At 45.2% G+C, this 15068-nt stretch overlaps 1 protein-coding gene across 9 annotated transcripts in view; it reads right to left on the minus strand.

The window, feature by feature from the left end:
- The window catches only part of lrrc9 (leucine rich repeat containing 9), a 276603-nt gene that overhangs the window by 209655 nt on the left and 51880 nt on the right, over positions 1-15068 (minus strand). For all 9 annotated transcript variants that reach the window (XR_005457781.1, XR_005457782.1, XM_038775862.1 and 6 more), the window contains 3 exons: positions 14970-15040; positions 9476-9658; positions 2308-2463 (listed from right to left, as the gene is read on the minus strand). Coding sequence is in view for 7 of the 9 variants with exons in the window: in XM_038775862.1 (XP_038631790.1) it covers positions 2308-2463; positions 9476-9658; positions 14970-15040 (410 nt within the window). In the remaining 2 variants the exon portion in view is untranslated. The remainder of the gene's footprint in view (positions 1-2307; positions 2464-9475; positions 9659-14969; positions 15041-15068) is intronic.

Below are 15068 nucleotides of genomic sequence, written 5' to 3' on the forward strand. Positions count from 1 at the left end.
TCTCCTCATCTCTGTTCTAAAGTGACTCCCTTTTATTCTAAGGCTGTGCCCCCGCGTCCTAGTCTCCCCTGCTAATGGAAACAACTTCCCTACGTCCATCCTATCCAAGCCATTCATTATCTTGTAAGTTTCTATTAGATCTCCCCTCAACCTCCTAAACTCCAATGAATAAAATCCCACGATCCTCAGACGTTCATCGTATGTTAGGCCGACCATTCCTGGGATCATCCGTGTGAATCTCCGCTGGACCCGCTCCAGTATGTCCTTCCTGAGGTGTGGGGCCCAAAATTGCTCACAGTATTCTAAATGGGGCCTAACTAGTGCTTTATAAAGCCTCAGAAGTACATCCCTGCTTTTATATTCCAAGCCTCTTGAGATAAATGACAACATTACATTTGCTTTCTTAATTACGGACTCAACCTGCAAGTTTACCTTTAGAGAATCCTGGACTAGGACTCCCAAGTCCCTTTGCACTTTAGCATTATGAATTTTGTCACCGTTTAGAAAATAGTCCATGCCTCTATTCTTTTTTCCAAAGTGCAAGACCTCGCACTTGCCCACGTTGAATTTCATCAGCCACTTCTTGGACCATTCTCCTAAACTGTCTAAATCTTTCTGCAGCCTCCCCACCTCCTCAATACTACCTGCCCCTCCACCTATCTTTGTATCACCGGCAAACTTGGCCAGAATGCCCCCAGTCCCGTCATCTAGATCGTTAATATATAAAGAGAACAGCTGTGGCCCCAACACTGAACCCTGCGGGACACCACTTGTCACCGGTTGCCATTCCGAAAAAGAACCTTTTATCCCAACTCTCTGCCTTCTGTCTGACAGCCAATCGTCAATCCATGTTAGTACCTTGCCTCGAATACCATGGGCCCTTATTTTACTCAGCAGTCTCCCGTGAGGCACCTTGTCAAAGGCCTTTTGGAAGTCAAGATAGATAACATCCATTGGCTCTCCTTGGTCTAACCTATTTGTTATCTCTTCAAAGAACTCTAACAGGTTTGTCAGGCACGACCTCCCCTTACTAAATCCATGCTGACTTGTCCTAATCCGACCCTGCACTTCCAAGAATTTAGAAATCTCATCCTTAACGATGGATTCTAGAATTTTGCCAACAACCGAGGTTAGGCTAATTGGCCTATAATTTTCCATCTTTTTTCTTGTTCCCTTCTTGAACAGGGGGGTTACAACAGCGATTTTCCAATCCTCTGGGACTTTCCCTGATTCCAGTGACTTTTGAAAGATCATAACTAACGCCTCCACTATTTCTTCAGCTATCTCCTTTAGAACTCTAGGATGTAGCCCATCTGGGCCCGGAGATTTATCAATTTTCAGACCTTTTAGTTTCTCTAGCACCTTCTCCTTTGTGATGGCAACCATATTCAACTCTGCCCCCTGACTTTCCTGAATTGTTGGGATATTACTCATGTCTTCTACTGTGAAGACTGACGCAAAGTACTTATTAAGTTCCTCAGCTATTTCCTTGTCTCCCATCACTAGATTACCAGCGTCATTTTGGAGCGGCCCAATGTCTACTTTTGCCTCCCGTTTGTTTTTAATGTATTTAAAGAAACTTTTACTATCATTCCTAATGTTACTGGCTAGCCTACCTTCATATTTGATCCTCTCCTTCCTTATTTCTCTCTTTGTTATCCTCTGTTTGTTTTTGTAGCCTTCCCAATCTTCTGACTTCCCACTACTCTTTGCCACATTATAGGCTCTCTCTTTTGCCTTGATGCATTCCGTGACCGAAGACTCCATCTCCTCGAACCGATCTTGCCACTTTTTATGAAGTGCCTCATGTATCTCCACCTTCCCCATGAGGGCTGAAACCTCCTCCTCGCGCTCAGAGGCCTGCTGCTGCAACTCGAGTATCTCTGCACCCTGGTTTGTCTGGGTCTCCAGCAGCTTACTCGTCTTCACCTTCAGGGATTCCAACAACTCCCCTTTCAGCTCCGTGAAATAGCGCAGAAGGGCCGCTTGCTGCTCCTCAGCCCACTGCCTCCACTCCACAGGGGCTCCACCGGCCGCCATTTTGTCCACCTTCCCCCGCTTTTCCAGGGGAGCTGCTGCCGTTTTGCTCCTCACCCCACTTCGAGTCCGAACCATAAATCCCGGGGGGTTTTGCTCCAGACCCCTTTATCCACCGGGAATCATCGAATCAGCGCCGTTTGGGGCCCTTAAAAGAGCCCACAAGTCCTTTTAAAGCGGGAGCTGCCGAACGTGCAGCTTAGCTCCGCATAGCCGCAACCGGAAGTCCCAAGAATGTTTTTATATCACCAACATGGATTTTGTACTTACGGCTTTAATGCAGAAGTTGACAGTTTTTATTCGCTCTTTAGGTATCTCTTGCATTGAACTCAGTTGCTTTTTCATCCTTTCTACAATTTCAACTAGTTGTCGATGGGCACTCTTTACACGCATGCTGTAATACATTTTCTTTTTCATCACAGTTGACTATATCAAAGGAAAAATAAACCCACTGGATCATTCTGCATGTTCACTTTGACATAAATAGACAGATTTAAAATCATAAAATGTTTACATTCCTTATCACCCTTCTCATTACAAAATTTGTAGGAACACTGGGCAGATATAATTGTTTCTTCTAATTGTATATTTAAGTGGCTGATTTTCCATGAAATTATCTATCATCAGTATGTTACATTTTCCTGAATATAATTTACAGTTATATTTACCATATCCAAATATACATTCAAATTAAAATGGAAAATAAGGGGACATTTGTCCTTAAAAATTTAGTGTTATATAGGAGCAATACTAATCTTGTGGTTCTTCCGATGCTGTTTCTGTAATGGAACAATCAGTGAATTTGAGGGAAGAAATGTTTCATGTATAGACTAGATACATTCCAATAAGGGCAAAAGGCAAGAGAATCAAAGCCAGGGTTCCATGAATGCCGAGATACGGTGAGAATACGATTAAAAAACAAGTAAAGATTATGAAGAATGACAGGTGAATTCTTCAAGCAAGAACCAGGCCAAATATAATAAGTTGAGAGGGGAAGCGAAGAGAAGTAAAAGACTGACAAAGAGATTATGCAAAAAGATTTGCAGTTAACATAAAAAGGAACCCTATTTACCGGCTGATAAATAGTAAGCTAAATGTTTAAGGTGCGCTGGGTGTAAAGAGGAGGATGTACACTTCGAAGCATAGGGCAAGGCTAGAATGATTAATGATTACTTTGCATTGACATTTATGAAGGAGGAGGACGCTGGCAAAGCATTGGTAGAAGCAGAGATGTTAGAGATGATGGATGGGGTGAAAATTGGTAGAGTTTTAAGATAACTAAGGACAGCCAGCATGGATCTGTGGAGAAATTGTCTCTGACTAATTCAACTGAATTTTTTGATGAAGTAACAGATAAAGTTCATGAAGGCAATGCAAGGGATGATGTCAAATTCTTTCTTAAAATTGAGAGTCAAAGTGCCACATAAAAGGCTAGTTAATAAAACTGAGGTTCATGGGATAGAACATTAGTGTTAGTTTGATAAAATAAATTGGCTTCAGGACAGGAAACAGCCAGATGCGGTAAATGGTTATTTTTCAGACTGCAGGATGGTAGACAGTGGTATTCCCCAAGGGTAAGTTCTAGGACCACTGTATAGAAATTACTTAGTATTGGAATATTGGTTAAATTTCAAAGTTTGTCCATTGTATCAAACTTGGAGGTGGGGCTGACAGTGAGGATGACACAATTTGAATGTAACAGGACACATATAGGAGATGATTTTGCACCTGCATTCGTCATGAGCGCAAACAGTAATATTGACACAAAATCTCACAGAATCGGAAAACGAGATTCTCTCCGGTGAGATCTTGTTTTCTGATTGTCCCCACGCCTCCCTGTATGCAATGAGAGCAGGAACGTCAATTAAATACATTTTAATGAATTGAAATACGCTTTAAGGGCTTCCTGGCCATATGGTCGCCCCCACAAAGAACTACCCCCTCACTGACGTGACATCACGTTGGCGCGGTTTACAACTGCTTTTGCAAAACAGGAAGCAGTTGGGAGTGCATGTATGTGGGGGGGATGGGGGCGGAGGTTCTGCAGTGCTGGTGGTAGAGCCAGGAGGGGCGTTTCTTTCAAGCTAGATTGGGACACCTTTAGAAATGGCACCCTGATCTTTGTGGAGCGAGAGTCGGCATCGTTGGTCAGGCCATGCCAGCTTGACTGCAACAACCATGCGCCCAGGTTTTCTCTGCATATAGTGTCCAAGAATCTGGTGAGAAAACTCAGCTGTGCAGCTGGAGAGCTGCATACTGGTTGTCTTACCTCAGCCAGCACTGAGTGCAAAATTCCGCTCATAGTCTAGTAGATTGGACAGAAAGGTGGCAGGTGCAATGCAATACACAGTAGTGTTAGGTCATGCATTTTGGCAGGGGGATAGGGAGAGTCAATGTAGACTAAATGGAATTGTTCTAAAGAGTGTATAGGGACAGAGGGGTGTCAGGGTTTCATTGCATAAATTTGATTAGGCCACAGCATTATGTCCAGTTCTGATCACCACACTTTAGGACTTTAGGAAGGATGCAAGAATACTTGACAGGTGCAGAGGATACTTACCAAAATGGTTCCAGATTTTGTTACAAATGTAAGTTGGAGAAGCTGGGGTTGTTCTCTCTGGAGCAAGGGAGATTCAGGGACATCTGATAGACCAGTGTAGATTACAACAGATGTAAATAATTAGCCAAAAAAAGCTGTCCCATTAGCTAATGCTACAAGGACTGGGGGTGGGGGGCGGGGCACCGATTTAAGGTTTTGGGAAAGAGACACAGAGGGATACAAGGATAAGCCTTTTTTTTATTAAGATGTTGTGACAGACACCTGGCCAGCTCTCAACTATTGGGGCTGGTTTACCACAGTGGACTAAGTAGCTGGCTTGCGATGCAAAACAATACCAGCAGCTTGGGTTCAATTCCGTACCGGCCTCCCCAAACAGGTGCCGGAATGTGGTGACTAAGGGCTTTTCACAGTATCTTCATTGAAGCCTACTTGTGACAATAAGCGATTGTTATTATTAACAGTGGTCAAGAGACTGGACCAGATGCCATAATTTTTTTAAGTTTTAATGCGGTGTGGAAAGATCGACCTGTTCCAGGAATAATAATATAAGAAATAGGGCGTGGTTATTTTCTAAACAAACTTTATTACAAAAACAGAAAACAATATTTAAAGTTTTACTTCAGTTCTAGCATTAACTGATTACACACAGTTTCTTAACCTTAATACATTAGTTCCCACTAATCACCACTTTACATAACCATGCCAGTTACACAGACAGGCCAAGGCTATACGCATTTACGAAGCAATTTTTAATCTGTTAGGGACATTTGTTCAGAACCCTTTTCCAAAGCATGCCTCGGTGGCAACTTTCAGGACTTTTCCGCCCCTTCTCTCTGTAACTGTTCAGAACAGCATTTTCTTCTCTCTCTCTCTCTCTCTCTCTCTCTCACACACTGTCTCAGCCCAGTCTTCAAACAAAGGTTCTCTCAGGTTTCCAGACTTGAAACTATTATCGTTATCTTAACTGCTTGCCCACCCCCGTTTATACAAAAGAACAGAGTTATGCAATTTATATGCAACTAACCATCCATTGGCGAACAAATAGGTCATCAGACTCTGTGATGGGCCATCCTATGTATTCCCACTAATAAGGCTAAGTCTGAATGGGACAAGGTAACTCAGGTTGTGGGTGTATTCCTCTGACTCTGCTGCTCTTTTCCCCTCAGCCTCAACCCTTAAATTGCCTGCTACATCTTGGCCCCCATTTCTGGACACAGATTCCTAATTTTTCTTAATTCGTTCATGGGACTTCAGCGTCGCAGGCTGTGCCAGCATTTATTGCCCATCCCTAATTGTCCTCGAGGGGGCAGTTAAGAGTCAACCACATTGCTGTGATTTCCTTCCCTAAAGGACACAAATATCTCCATTTTCATGGCAAAGTAGTGACAGGTACTGACCTGAAACTCATTGCCTATGAGATCGCTGGAAGTGGAGTCATTCAACAATTTCAGAAGAAAAGTGAATGAGCACTTCATGGAAATGGATCTATGTGGATAATGCTTATTGGACTGTCCTACGGAGAGCCAGCATGGACTCAAAGTGCCAAATGACCTCCATAGAAGCCATAGAATCCTTACAGAGCAGAAGTAGGGCATTTAGTCCATTAGGTCTACACCAACCCTCTGAAAGAGCACTCTAGGCCCTTCCACCCACCCTAGAACCGTAACCCCGCGCATATTGATCAGGACCAATCCACTTAACCTGCGCATCATTGGGCTGTAGAAAGAAACCGGAGCACCCAGAGGAAATGCATGCAGACACGGGGTAAACGTGCAAACTCCACACCGGCAGTCACCCAAGGCCGAATCGAACCAGAGTCCCTGGCACTGTGAGGCATCAGTGCTAACTACTGTGCCACCATGCCGCCTCCTGCACTGTAATTACCCGAGAGGCAAGGTATCTGTGCACCAGAGTGGCAGGTTGGGGTGGGGATTAGGTGTCAGAGAAATAGCAGCAAGCCGTGTTGGAATGGCTCCCACACACAATCCCTGCGCTGGGGAGGTTTTCTAGCAGTGAGAACAGATGCAGTTCGGCTGCCTGTCAAATGGAGGCCAGCAGTCAATTCAAAAAAATGTTGCTGGCAGCAGAGAGGCCCCACAACATTCGGAGGCCACTCACTTCATTGAGCTAGCCTCCCTGCAGCAGGTTGGGGTTGGCTTTTGAAGCTGGCGTTTCCATGGCACAAATAGGAGGTAGGAAGGTAAATCACACAGCCACAATGAGCCATTTATTTTTTACCCCTCCCCAGGAGCTTTGATATTTATGTGCACTCTTGATTCCCAACCTGCCACAGCAGCATCGACCTCTGATAATGTAACTGCCAACTCTTCAGCAATGTCAGGCCTCTGAATGGCCCGGCAGCACCTACATTCGGTCTGTCGTCATAATTGGAGAGTGATCCCAAAAGTGACCAATTAGGAGGCCAGCTTAGAAAAATTGCTGAAGCAGTCCCGCTGTCCGAAAGTGTGGGCTCGGGATCCTGGTTTGGTTCTGAAGCCTGTAGGGTTTTGTGGTGTTGTGGTTGCTGTTCTGAAGGCTGGGTAATTTGCTGCAAACAATGGTTTGTTTGAGGTTGCGCGGTTGTTTGAAGGCCAGTAGTGGGGGTGTGGGGATGACCTTGGCAAGATGTCCATCCTCGCTGATGATGTGTTGGAGGCTGCGAAGAAGATGTCGTAGTTTCTCCGCCCCAGGAAAGTACTGGACGACGAAGGGTACTCTGTCAGTGGTGTCCCGTGTTTGTCTTCTGAGGAGGTCGGTGCGGTTTTTTGCTGTGGCGCGGTGGAACTGTCGATCAATGAGTCGAGCGCCATATCCCGTTCGTACGAGGGCATCTTTCAGCATCTGTAGGTGTCTGTTGCGCTCCTCCTTGTCTGAGCAGATCCTGTGTATACGGAGGGCTTGTCCATAGGGGATGGCTTCTTTAATGTGTTTCGGGTGAAAGCTGGAGAAGTGGAGCATCGTGAGATGCTCCACTTCTCCAGCTTTCACCCGAAACACATTAAAGAAGCCATCCCCTATGGACAAGCCCTCCGTATACACAGGATCTGCTCAGACAAGGAGGAGCGCAACAGACACCTACAGATGCTGAAAGATGCCCTCGTACGAACGGGATATGGCGCTCGACTCATTGATCGACAGTTCCACCGCGCCACAGCAAAAAACCGCACCGACCTCCTCAGAAGACAAACACGGGACACCACTGACAGAGTACCCTTCGTCGTCCAGTACTTTCCTGGGGCGGAGAAACTACGACATCTTCTTCGCAGCCTCCAACACATCATCAGCGAGGATGGACATCTTGCCAAGGTCATCCCCACACCCCCACTACTGGCCTTCAAACAACCGCGCAACCTCAAACAAACCATTGTTTGCAGCAAATTACCCAGCCTTCAGAACAGCAACCACAACACCACAAAACCCTGCCAGGGTAATCTCTGCAAGACATGCCAGATCATCGACATGGACACCACCATTACACGTGGAAACACCACCCACCAGGTACGCGGCGCATACTCGTGCGACTCGACCAATGTAGTCTACCTCATACGCTGCAGGAAAGGATGTCCCGAAGCGTGGTACATTGGCGAGACCATGCAGACACTGCGACAACGAATAAACGGGCATCGTGCGACTATCAACAGGCAGGACTGTTCCCTTCCAGTTGGGGAACACTTCAGCAGTCAAGGACATTCAGCCTCTGATCTCCGGGTCAGCATTCTACAAGGAGGCCTTCAGGAGACGCGACAACGCAAAATTGCTGAGCAAAAACTTATAGCTAAGTTCCGCACGCATGAATGCGGACTCAACCGGGATCTGGGATTCATGTCGCATTACATTCGGCCCCCACCAACAAGCCTGGACTTGCAGAGGCCTACCGACTGAACTGGCTTGGGACAATTCACACCTCTTTAACCTGGAGTTACCTCTCTCTCTGCATCTTTGATGATTTGATTGCCTGCAGGTGCTCGCATTCCGGGGCATCTCTGACTGTGTCTATATAAACATTTCTGGAACAAGCCTTTCCATTCACCTGAAGAAGGAGCCGTGCTCCGAAAGCTCGTGTTTGAAACAAACCTGTTGGACTTTAACCTGGTGTTGTAAGACTTCTTACTGTGCTCACCCCAGTCCAACGCCGGCATCTCCACATCACTGATTTTCTAGTCACTGGTGTGTATTAAGGAAAGGAAAAAGTAGAGGCAAAAACTCATAAGGCTGAGTTGCTGCCACAGCTCCAACAGGCAAGTGAAGAAAGCTTCTGCTTGAAGTATGTGGGAGCTTTATTATATTCAAATGATTCAGAAGCACTACCCAAGTCAGCTCTAAGATCTTCTTTCACCCGTAACACTCAAGTTGACATTTTAGTTAGATGTCACAATTGCTGGGCAGTCAGCACTTCCATTAAGTAGACTTTCCATTAAGTAGAGGTAAATAAAGATTCTTTTAACAATTCATGAGAATATTTCTATTAACGTCAGCAAAATGGTGCTCTTTCTTTGAACACAATCAAAGGGCAACAGTAATATTTCTGCGCCTCAATTTCCTGCTGTATGAAAGCATGTACAATTTAGAGGTGTAGTTTGGATTCAGTCTCATGACTTCTCTATTTTAAACTTACAGTAATGTAAAGTGGAACAGTAAATAGACTTTATTGTGGTAATTGGGAATAGAATGAACAGGTGAAAGTGTAAGATACATGCTTCCTTAACTGAGGCCATAAGTAGATGGGGCAGTGAGACCACACGATTACTATGAAACCAAAATCTTAAAACATTTGGAGATACAGACATCTATTTTGAAAATAGTCATCTTTCAAAACATCATAATCTTTCAAAAAGGAGAAATACTCCACGGAAACCAGATTATTAAATGCTTCATTACCTCAGCAAAATCCTTGGCCAGTTTAGTGGACACATCATAGGTGTCAAATCTCAAAAGCTTTGGAATGTGGTAAACTACATGTGTCATGTAGTTACAGAGCAGAGTGACAGGATTTGGAGCATACTGAGGATCCTTCAGACTTAATATTTGAAGCTCAGGTAGTCTTGCTAAATTAGTGAGTTCCTAGAAAAAAACATTAGGAGAAACATTAAACTCTTCAGAGGTATAATGAAACATTTTCTTATTACATCTTTAAAAGGATCAGTCAGCAGTTTATATGCGGTATCAGCAGTGTATGAAGTGCTGGGGTAGTTAATTATGTATGAACAATTTTATGGTGCACACAAACTTTCAAGCCACAAACATTAGTTTGCAAAATAAATTAGTTGTAACCACTTTCTGGGATTAATTTTCATTTTTACCACTGTCACAAATCATTTATCACTAGAGTCAATGGAAACCAAAGTCGAGCAGGATGTTAAACAGGAAGCTGATGCACTATCATCTGTTCTCCACCCTGTGGTAAAAGTAAAAAATAAGACTAATTGTAGTAGTCAGATACTGATGTAGTGATCCAGTACAGATAGAGGATTAAACATGGAATCTTCTTACTGTTACATGCACAATAGATCTGCCCAATTAAATAAAATGGAAAAATGACGAACATATATTGAGCATTTCATCAGGTTTCACTTTTCTTTTCTTTTCTAAATTTAAAGTACCCAATTCATTTTTTTTCCAATTAAGGGCCAATTTAGCGTGGCCACCGCTCCAGCCTTAAATCCTGGTGCGGACTGGCAACCCGTGCATGCGCAGTAGCAAAGCGGCAACCGACGTATGCACAGTACACTCGCGGAATGCTCCGGCCCCAATGCAACATGGCACAGGGGTTCTGGGGCCGGAAGCGGAACAAAGTAGGCCCGGGGCGGAAGAGGCCGGCCTGGCGATCGGTGAGCCCCGATCATGGGCCAGACCCCATTGGAGGCCGCCCCGACCCTTCGCGCAGAGTTCCCGCCGGCAGCTACCAGGGGTGAACAGCACCGGCGGGACTCTGCCGATCCGCGCCGGAGAATCGGCGACCTACGGCCGGCGCCGCGTCAAACGCACCGGCGGAAATGGCGGCGATTCTCCGCACCTCGGAGTATCGCACACCAGCGTTGGGGCGGCGTGGCTCGGAGAATCGCGCCCAATGTTTCAGCAACAGATGCTATGAAACTATTAAATGGGAAAAGGGAGATTTCCTGATGTTCGAGTCAACATTTCATCCCTGACTACCCATCGCTTTGGGGTGTCCCGAGGGGATGTCGTGAAAGGCACCATATAAATGCCAGCTTTTTCTTATAAAGAAAACTCTGGAGGTTGTGCCATCTATGTCACCTTTTGTAGTTTAAAAAGTGAACACATCTAAACCGTATCCAAGTTAAATAAATTCTGGTACACATTATTCAATGGTACACAAAAACAGGAATTATTTCTCAGAAAATGTCTGTCTCATCTTGTTTGCACTATAATGAGGCGCACTACAAACAAGGACAAGGGAATGTTTTTTCAGTTTGGCTGGATGAAAACATTTTCTTTTCTCTTTACAAAAGAAAATTAATACGGCTAACAAAGAAAATAGAATATTGAAGAATCGGACCTGAATTCCTAGATGAAGTGTGGTTTGTATAGGCCCATTTTGGTGTTGAATACAGACGTGAAAGTGCTGACTAAGTTGTTGGCAGGGTGGATGGAGGGATGTGTACCGGGATAGTCGCTGAGGATCAAATGAGTTTTGTAAAGGGCCAGCAGCTCCCAGCAACATCAGGAGGCTGCTGAATGTGGTTATGACCAGTCAGGGAGCGGGTGACGGAGGTTATGGTTTCTATGGATGCAGAGAAGGCTTTTGATTGTGTGGAGTGGAGGTATTTATTTGAAATTTTGCCTAAGTTTGGGTTTGGTCCAAAGTTTGTAATATGGGTGCGTCTGTTGTATGAAGCCCCGCTGGCAAGTGTACATACCAATGAAATGAGTTCAGAGAGTTTTGGACTGCATAGGCGAACGAGGTAGGGGAGTCCGCTGTCGCTGTTGTTGTTCGTGTTGGTGACTGAGCCCTTGCCGATGGCCCTTCGTGAGTCAGTGGAGTGGCAGAGGATTGGAAGGGGGAACAGAGAGCACTGGGTGCCTTTGTAGGCGGTCGACCTGTTGGTGTTTGTGTCGGACGCACCGGAGAGTATAGGTAGGATCATGGGAATCCTCTGCACTTCCGGGGGCTAGGCCGGCGGCGGAGGGGATGGCCAAACGGTCCCAAAGGGCCGGCGTGAATTGGCGCATGCGCAGGATCGCCGGTGTGGTTCCACGCATGCACAGACCAGCCGCCGTGTTTCCTGCGCATGCGCAGGGGGGTTCTTTTCCGCGCTGCCCATGACGGAGCCTTAGAGAGGCCAGCGAGGAAGGAAAGAGTGCCCCCACGGCACAGGCCCGCCCGCAGATCGGTGGGCCCCGATCGCGGGCCAGGCCACCTATGCCCCCCCCCCCCCCCCCCCCCACAACCCCCACCACCACCTCGAGGACTCACCTAGCTGGCCTCCAAGCCAGGTCCCGCCATGATGGACCATGGCCATTTCACGCCGGTGGCCATGAATTGACGGCCACTCGGCCCATTGGGGCCCGGAGAATTGCTGGGGGGGGCCGCTGCCAACGGCCCCCAACCGGCGCGGCGTAAACCCGGTCCCCGCCCGAAAACCGGCGCCGGAGAATACAGCAGCCGGCATCGGAGCGGCGGCGCGGGATTCACGCGGGGATTCTACGACCCGGCAGGGGATCAGAGAATCCCGCCGAATGATTTTGGAGTTTATGAGGGCATGGAAGACAGCAGCGGTAAATCGGGCTCTGTTACATACAGAGGCAGAGACAGAAAGAGGTTTGATGCTGCACTACTATTGGGTGCTGAATGTGGAGGTGAGGTGTTGGTTAGGGTCGGGGGGAAGGGCGGCAGAGTAGGTCAGGATGGAGGAGGGGTCCTGGCAGAAAAGAGGCAGCTGGAGGCGATGGCGGTGCAGGATGTGGAGAAGACATTTGCTCGGCTGAAGTGGAGCTATTTATTGCGGTGTTGATGAGATTTGGGATTGGGCCCAAGTTTGTGGCGTGGGCTAAATTGCTGTATAAGGAACTGAAGACGAGTGTGCGCACAAATGAGAAGAATTTGGGGTACTTTCGTACTGACAAAGGGGACTAAGGCAGGGGTGCCCCATGTCCCACCTCCTGTTTGCGCTGGCGATAGAGCCCTTTGCCATAGCGCTGAGGTGCTCAGATAAATTGAAGGGGATAGTAAGCGGGGGAACGGTGTTGTGGAGCATTGGGTGTCTCTGTATGCTGAAGATCTGTTGTATATCTCCAACCCGAGATCTTGGGTGGGGGATATAATGGAGCTGCTCAGGCTGCTTTGGGGTTATGAATTTTGTGGTTCTTCTCTGGGAACGGGGATAGGTTTGGGGCATAAGTTGCTCCATTTCAGGTGGCAACGACCCACTTTAGGTACTTGGGAGTGAAGGTGGCTCGGGATCGGGCCCAGCTCCAAAAGATGAATTTTATGAGCCTGGTAAGTTGGGTCTGGGTGGATTTATTGAGATGGGACAGCCCTCCACTACCATTGGTAGGCCGGGTGCAGGCCGTTAAGATGAATATTTTGCCGTGGTTTTTATTTTTTGTGTGAGCAGGTAAGGTGGCAAGGAATAGAAGGGTGGTGCTTCAGAGAAGTCAATAGTCAGAGGGTCTGGCCCTTCCAAACTTGATGTATTATTATTGGGCAGCAAACGCGGAGAAGGTGTGGGGTTGGAGTCGGGAGCCGGAGACTTTGTGGATGAGGATGTTTGATTGAGGTTAATGGATTGGGAGGGGCGGTTGGTGTTGTTTTTTTCTTTGCTACGTTGTGTGTTTTAAAATGTTAAAATATTAAAAACTTGAATAAAATATTTTCAAAAAGAAATGTATCTATTTGACAAAGCTGGTCTATTGAAAACTCCGTTCACCCCTTTCAACTGCTTTAAATGACCCCAGGAACAATTGATTGAAGCTGATTGAAGTCTCCATTTTCTGACTGCCTCCATAGCTGTTAACAGTGCGAACAGTTGTTTCGTAAATACATATGATCTGTTAGTTTCCAGTCAAATAAACTATTGCCTGATACAGGAAGTTTGGACAATCAATACATTTTACACTTAGCAAACACTTAGTGTATTGTATTGTATTACATATCATTCACCTGTCCATAACCAGAAGGATTCTACTTTAACAAACTGTTATGACCACAGCAGATGTTCTTTGCTGAGTGAGCCAAATCCCCGAGGGAAACTTGTTTTATTGCTTCGAACCTTTTTGTGCATTTTGAAAAGAAGAAGAAAACGCTACTGATCCCAAAAGCATACAATTCTAATAACACTTTCAGGATTAAAACAAAATAAGATTTATTTACAAGCAGAAAACAAAAATTAAACACACAAGATCAAAGTTACACGGTTAAAATAGTCTTACAACAGACTCTGCCCACCCACCCCAAAAAAAACAATCAGAACACACAAGGAAACATCTTGGCAACAACTCCCCAATAGATTTTTAACTATATGTTTTCCTATTGTCTCCACTTTCAGGTCAAATACAATTTGATAACCTTCCCTTGTTTACTTATGAAACCGTTGTAAATTCTAAAAGTCCCTTAAACTCCCCTTTGAAATTTAAAAGATGTAAAGCCAAGTATCTATTTGTCGTCGAATGCAAATCCAACCTAGTTACCTGTAAATCCATTTCACCATAGCCTCTCCTTACAAAGTATTTCTCTCGCACCTTTACCCTTTTATCTCTCAACTCTCCCAGGCACGCTGTTTCTATTACCCTCCCCAGCTTAATTAAATCATGCACAGCCACACAACTTTCTTTATCGAATATCACCATATTTCCAAAATATTTTTTTAAACAGCCACCTTCATAAAATCAATCTGGTTTTCTCACTATACCAGCTGATTAATGCTATGGTTAGAAGTTGAAGTTAACCCCTGTTTTGTTCTGTTACAAATTCACCGGTCATGCTTTGAACTTCCCCAGTTTGTTCACTTCATAATCTATAGACATAAACTGCAATTTTGCAGAGCCTAACAGATTCAGTTCAAAATCATACTCATCTTCAAATCTTGGTATGTGATTTCTAATACTCACTTTAACAGGAAACTATCACTCTTCGACATCTCAACATGGCATAAATAATAAAACAAAGCTAAATCATGGATGTGTTAAGTTAATTCTATTTCTGTTTTGTACTTGCTTAGTGTTATTAATTGCATGGCCATTGATATGTACAAGGACCCAAATATGTAACTCAATAATTGTTTTTCTTGCACTTAGGAGTTCAAAAGAATTATCATACGTCAGCTATAGCAGGAAAATTAGCACAAACTATTATGTTTTGGAGACTGTACTACCAAAACTAATCTTTCATCTGATCAAGTTGTAAAATATGTACCTTAAAAGAGCATATTCTGTTTCCTGAGAGGTTGAGCCATTCTAGCTGAACATTGTAGTCCAAAGAGTCACCTGAAATTTAAAATGTTGCTTTAAAGGG

Source organism: Scyliorhinus canicula, chromosome 2, assembly GCF_902713615.1.
Source record: "Scyliorhinus canicula chromosome 2, sScyCan1.1, whole genome shotgun sequence".
Lineage (NCBI taxonomy): Eukaryota > Metazoa > Chordata > Chondrichthyes > Carcharhiniformes > Scyliorhinidae > Scyliorhinus > Scyliorhinus canicula.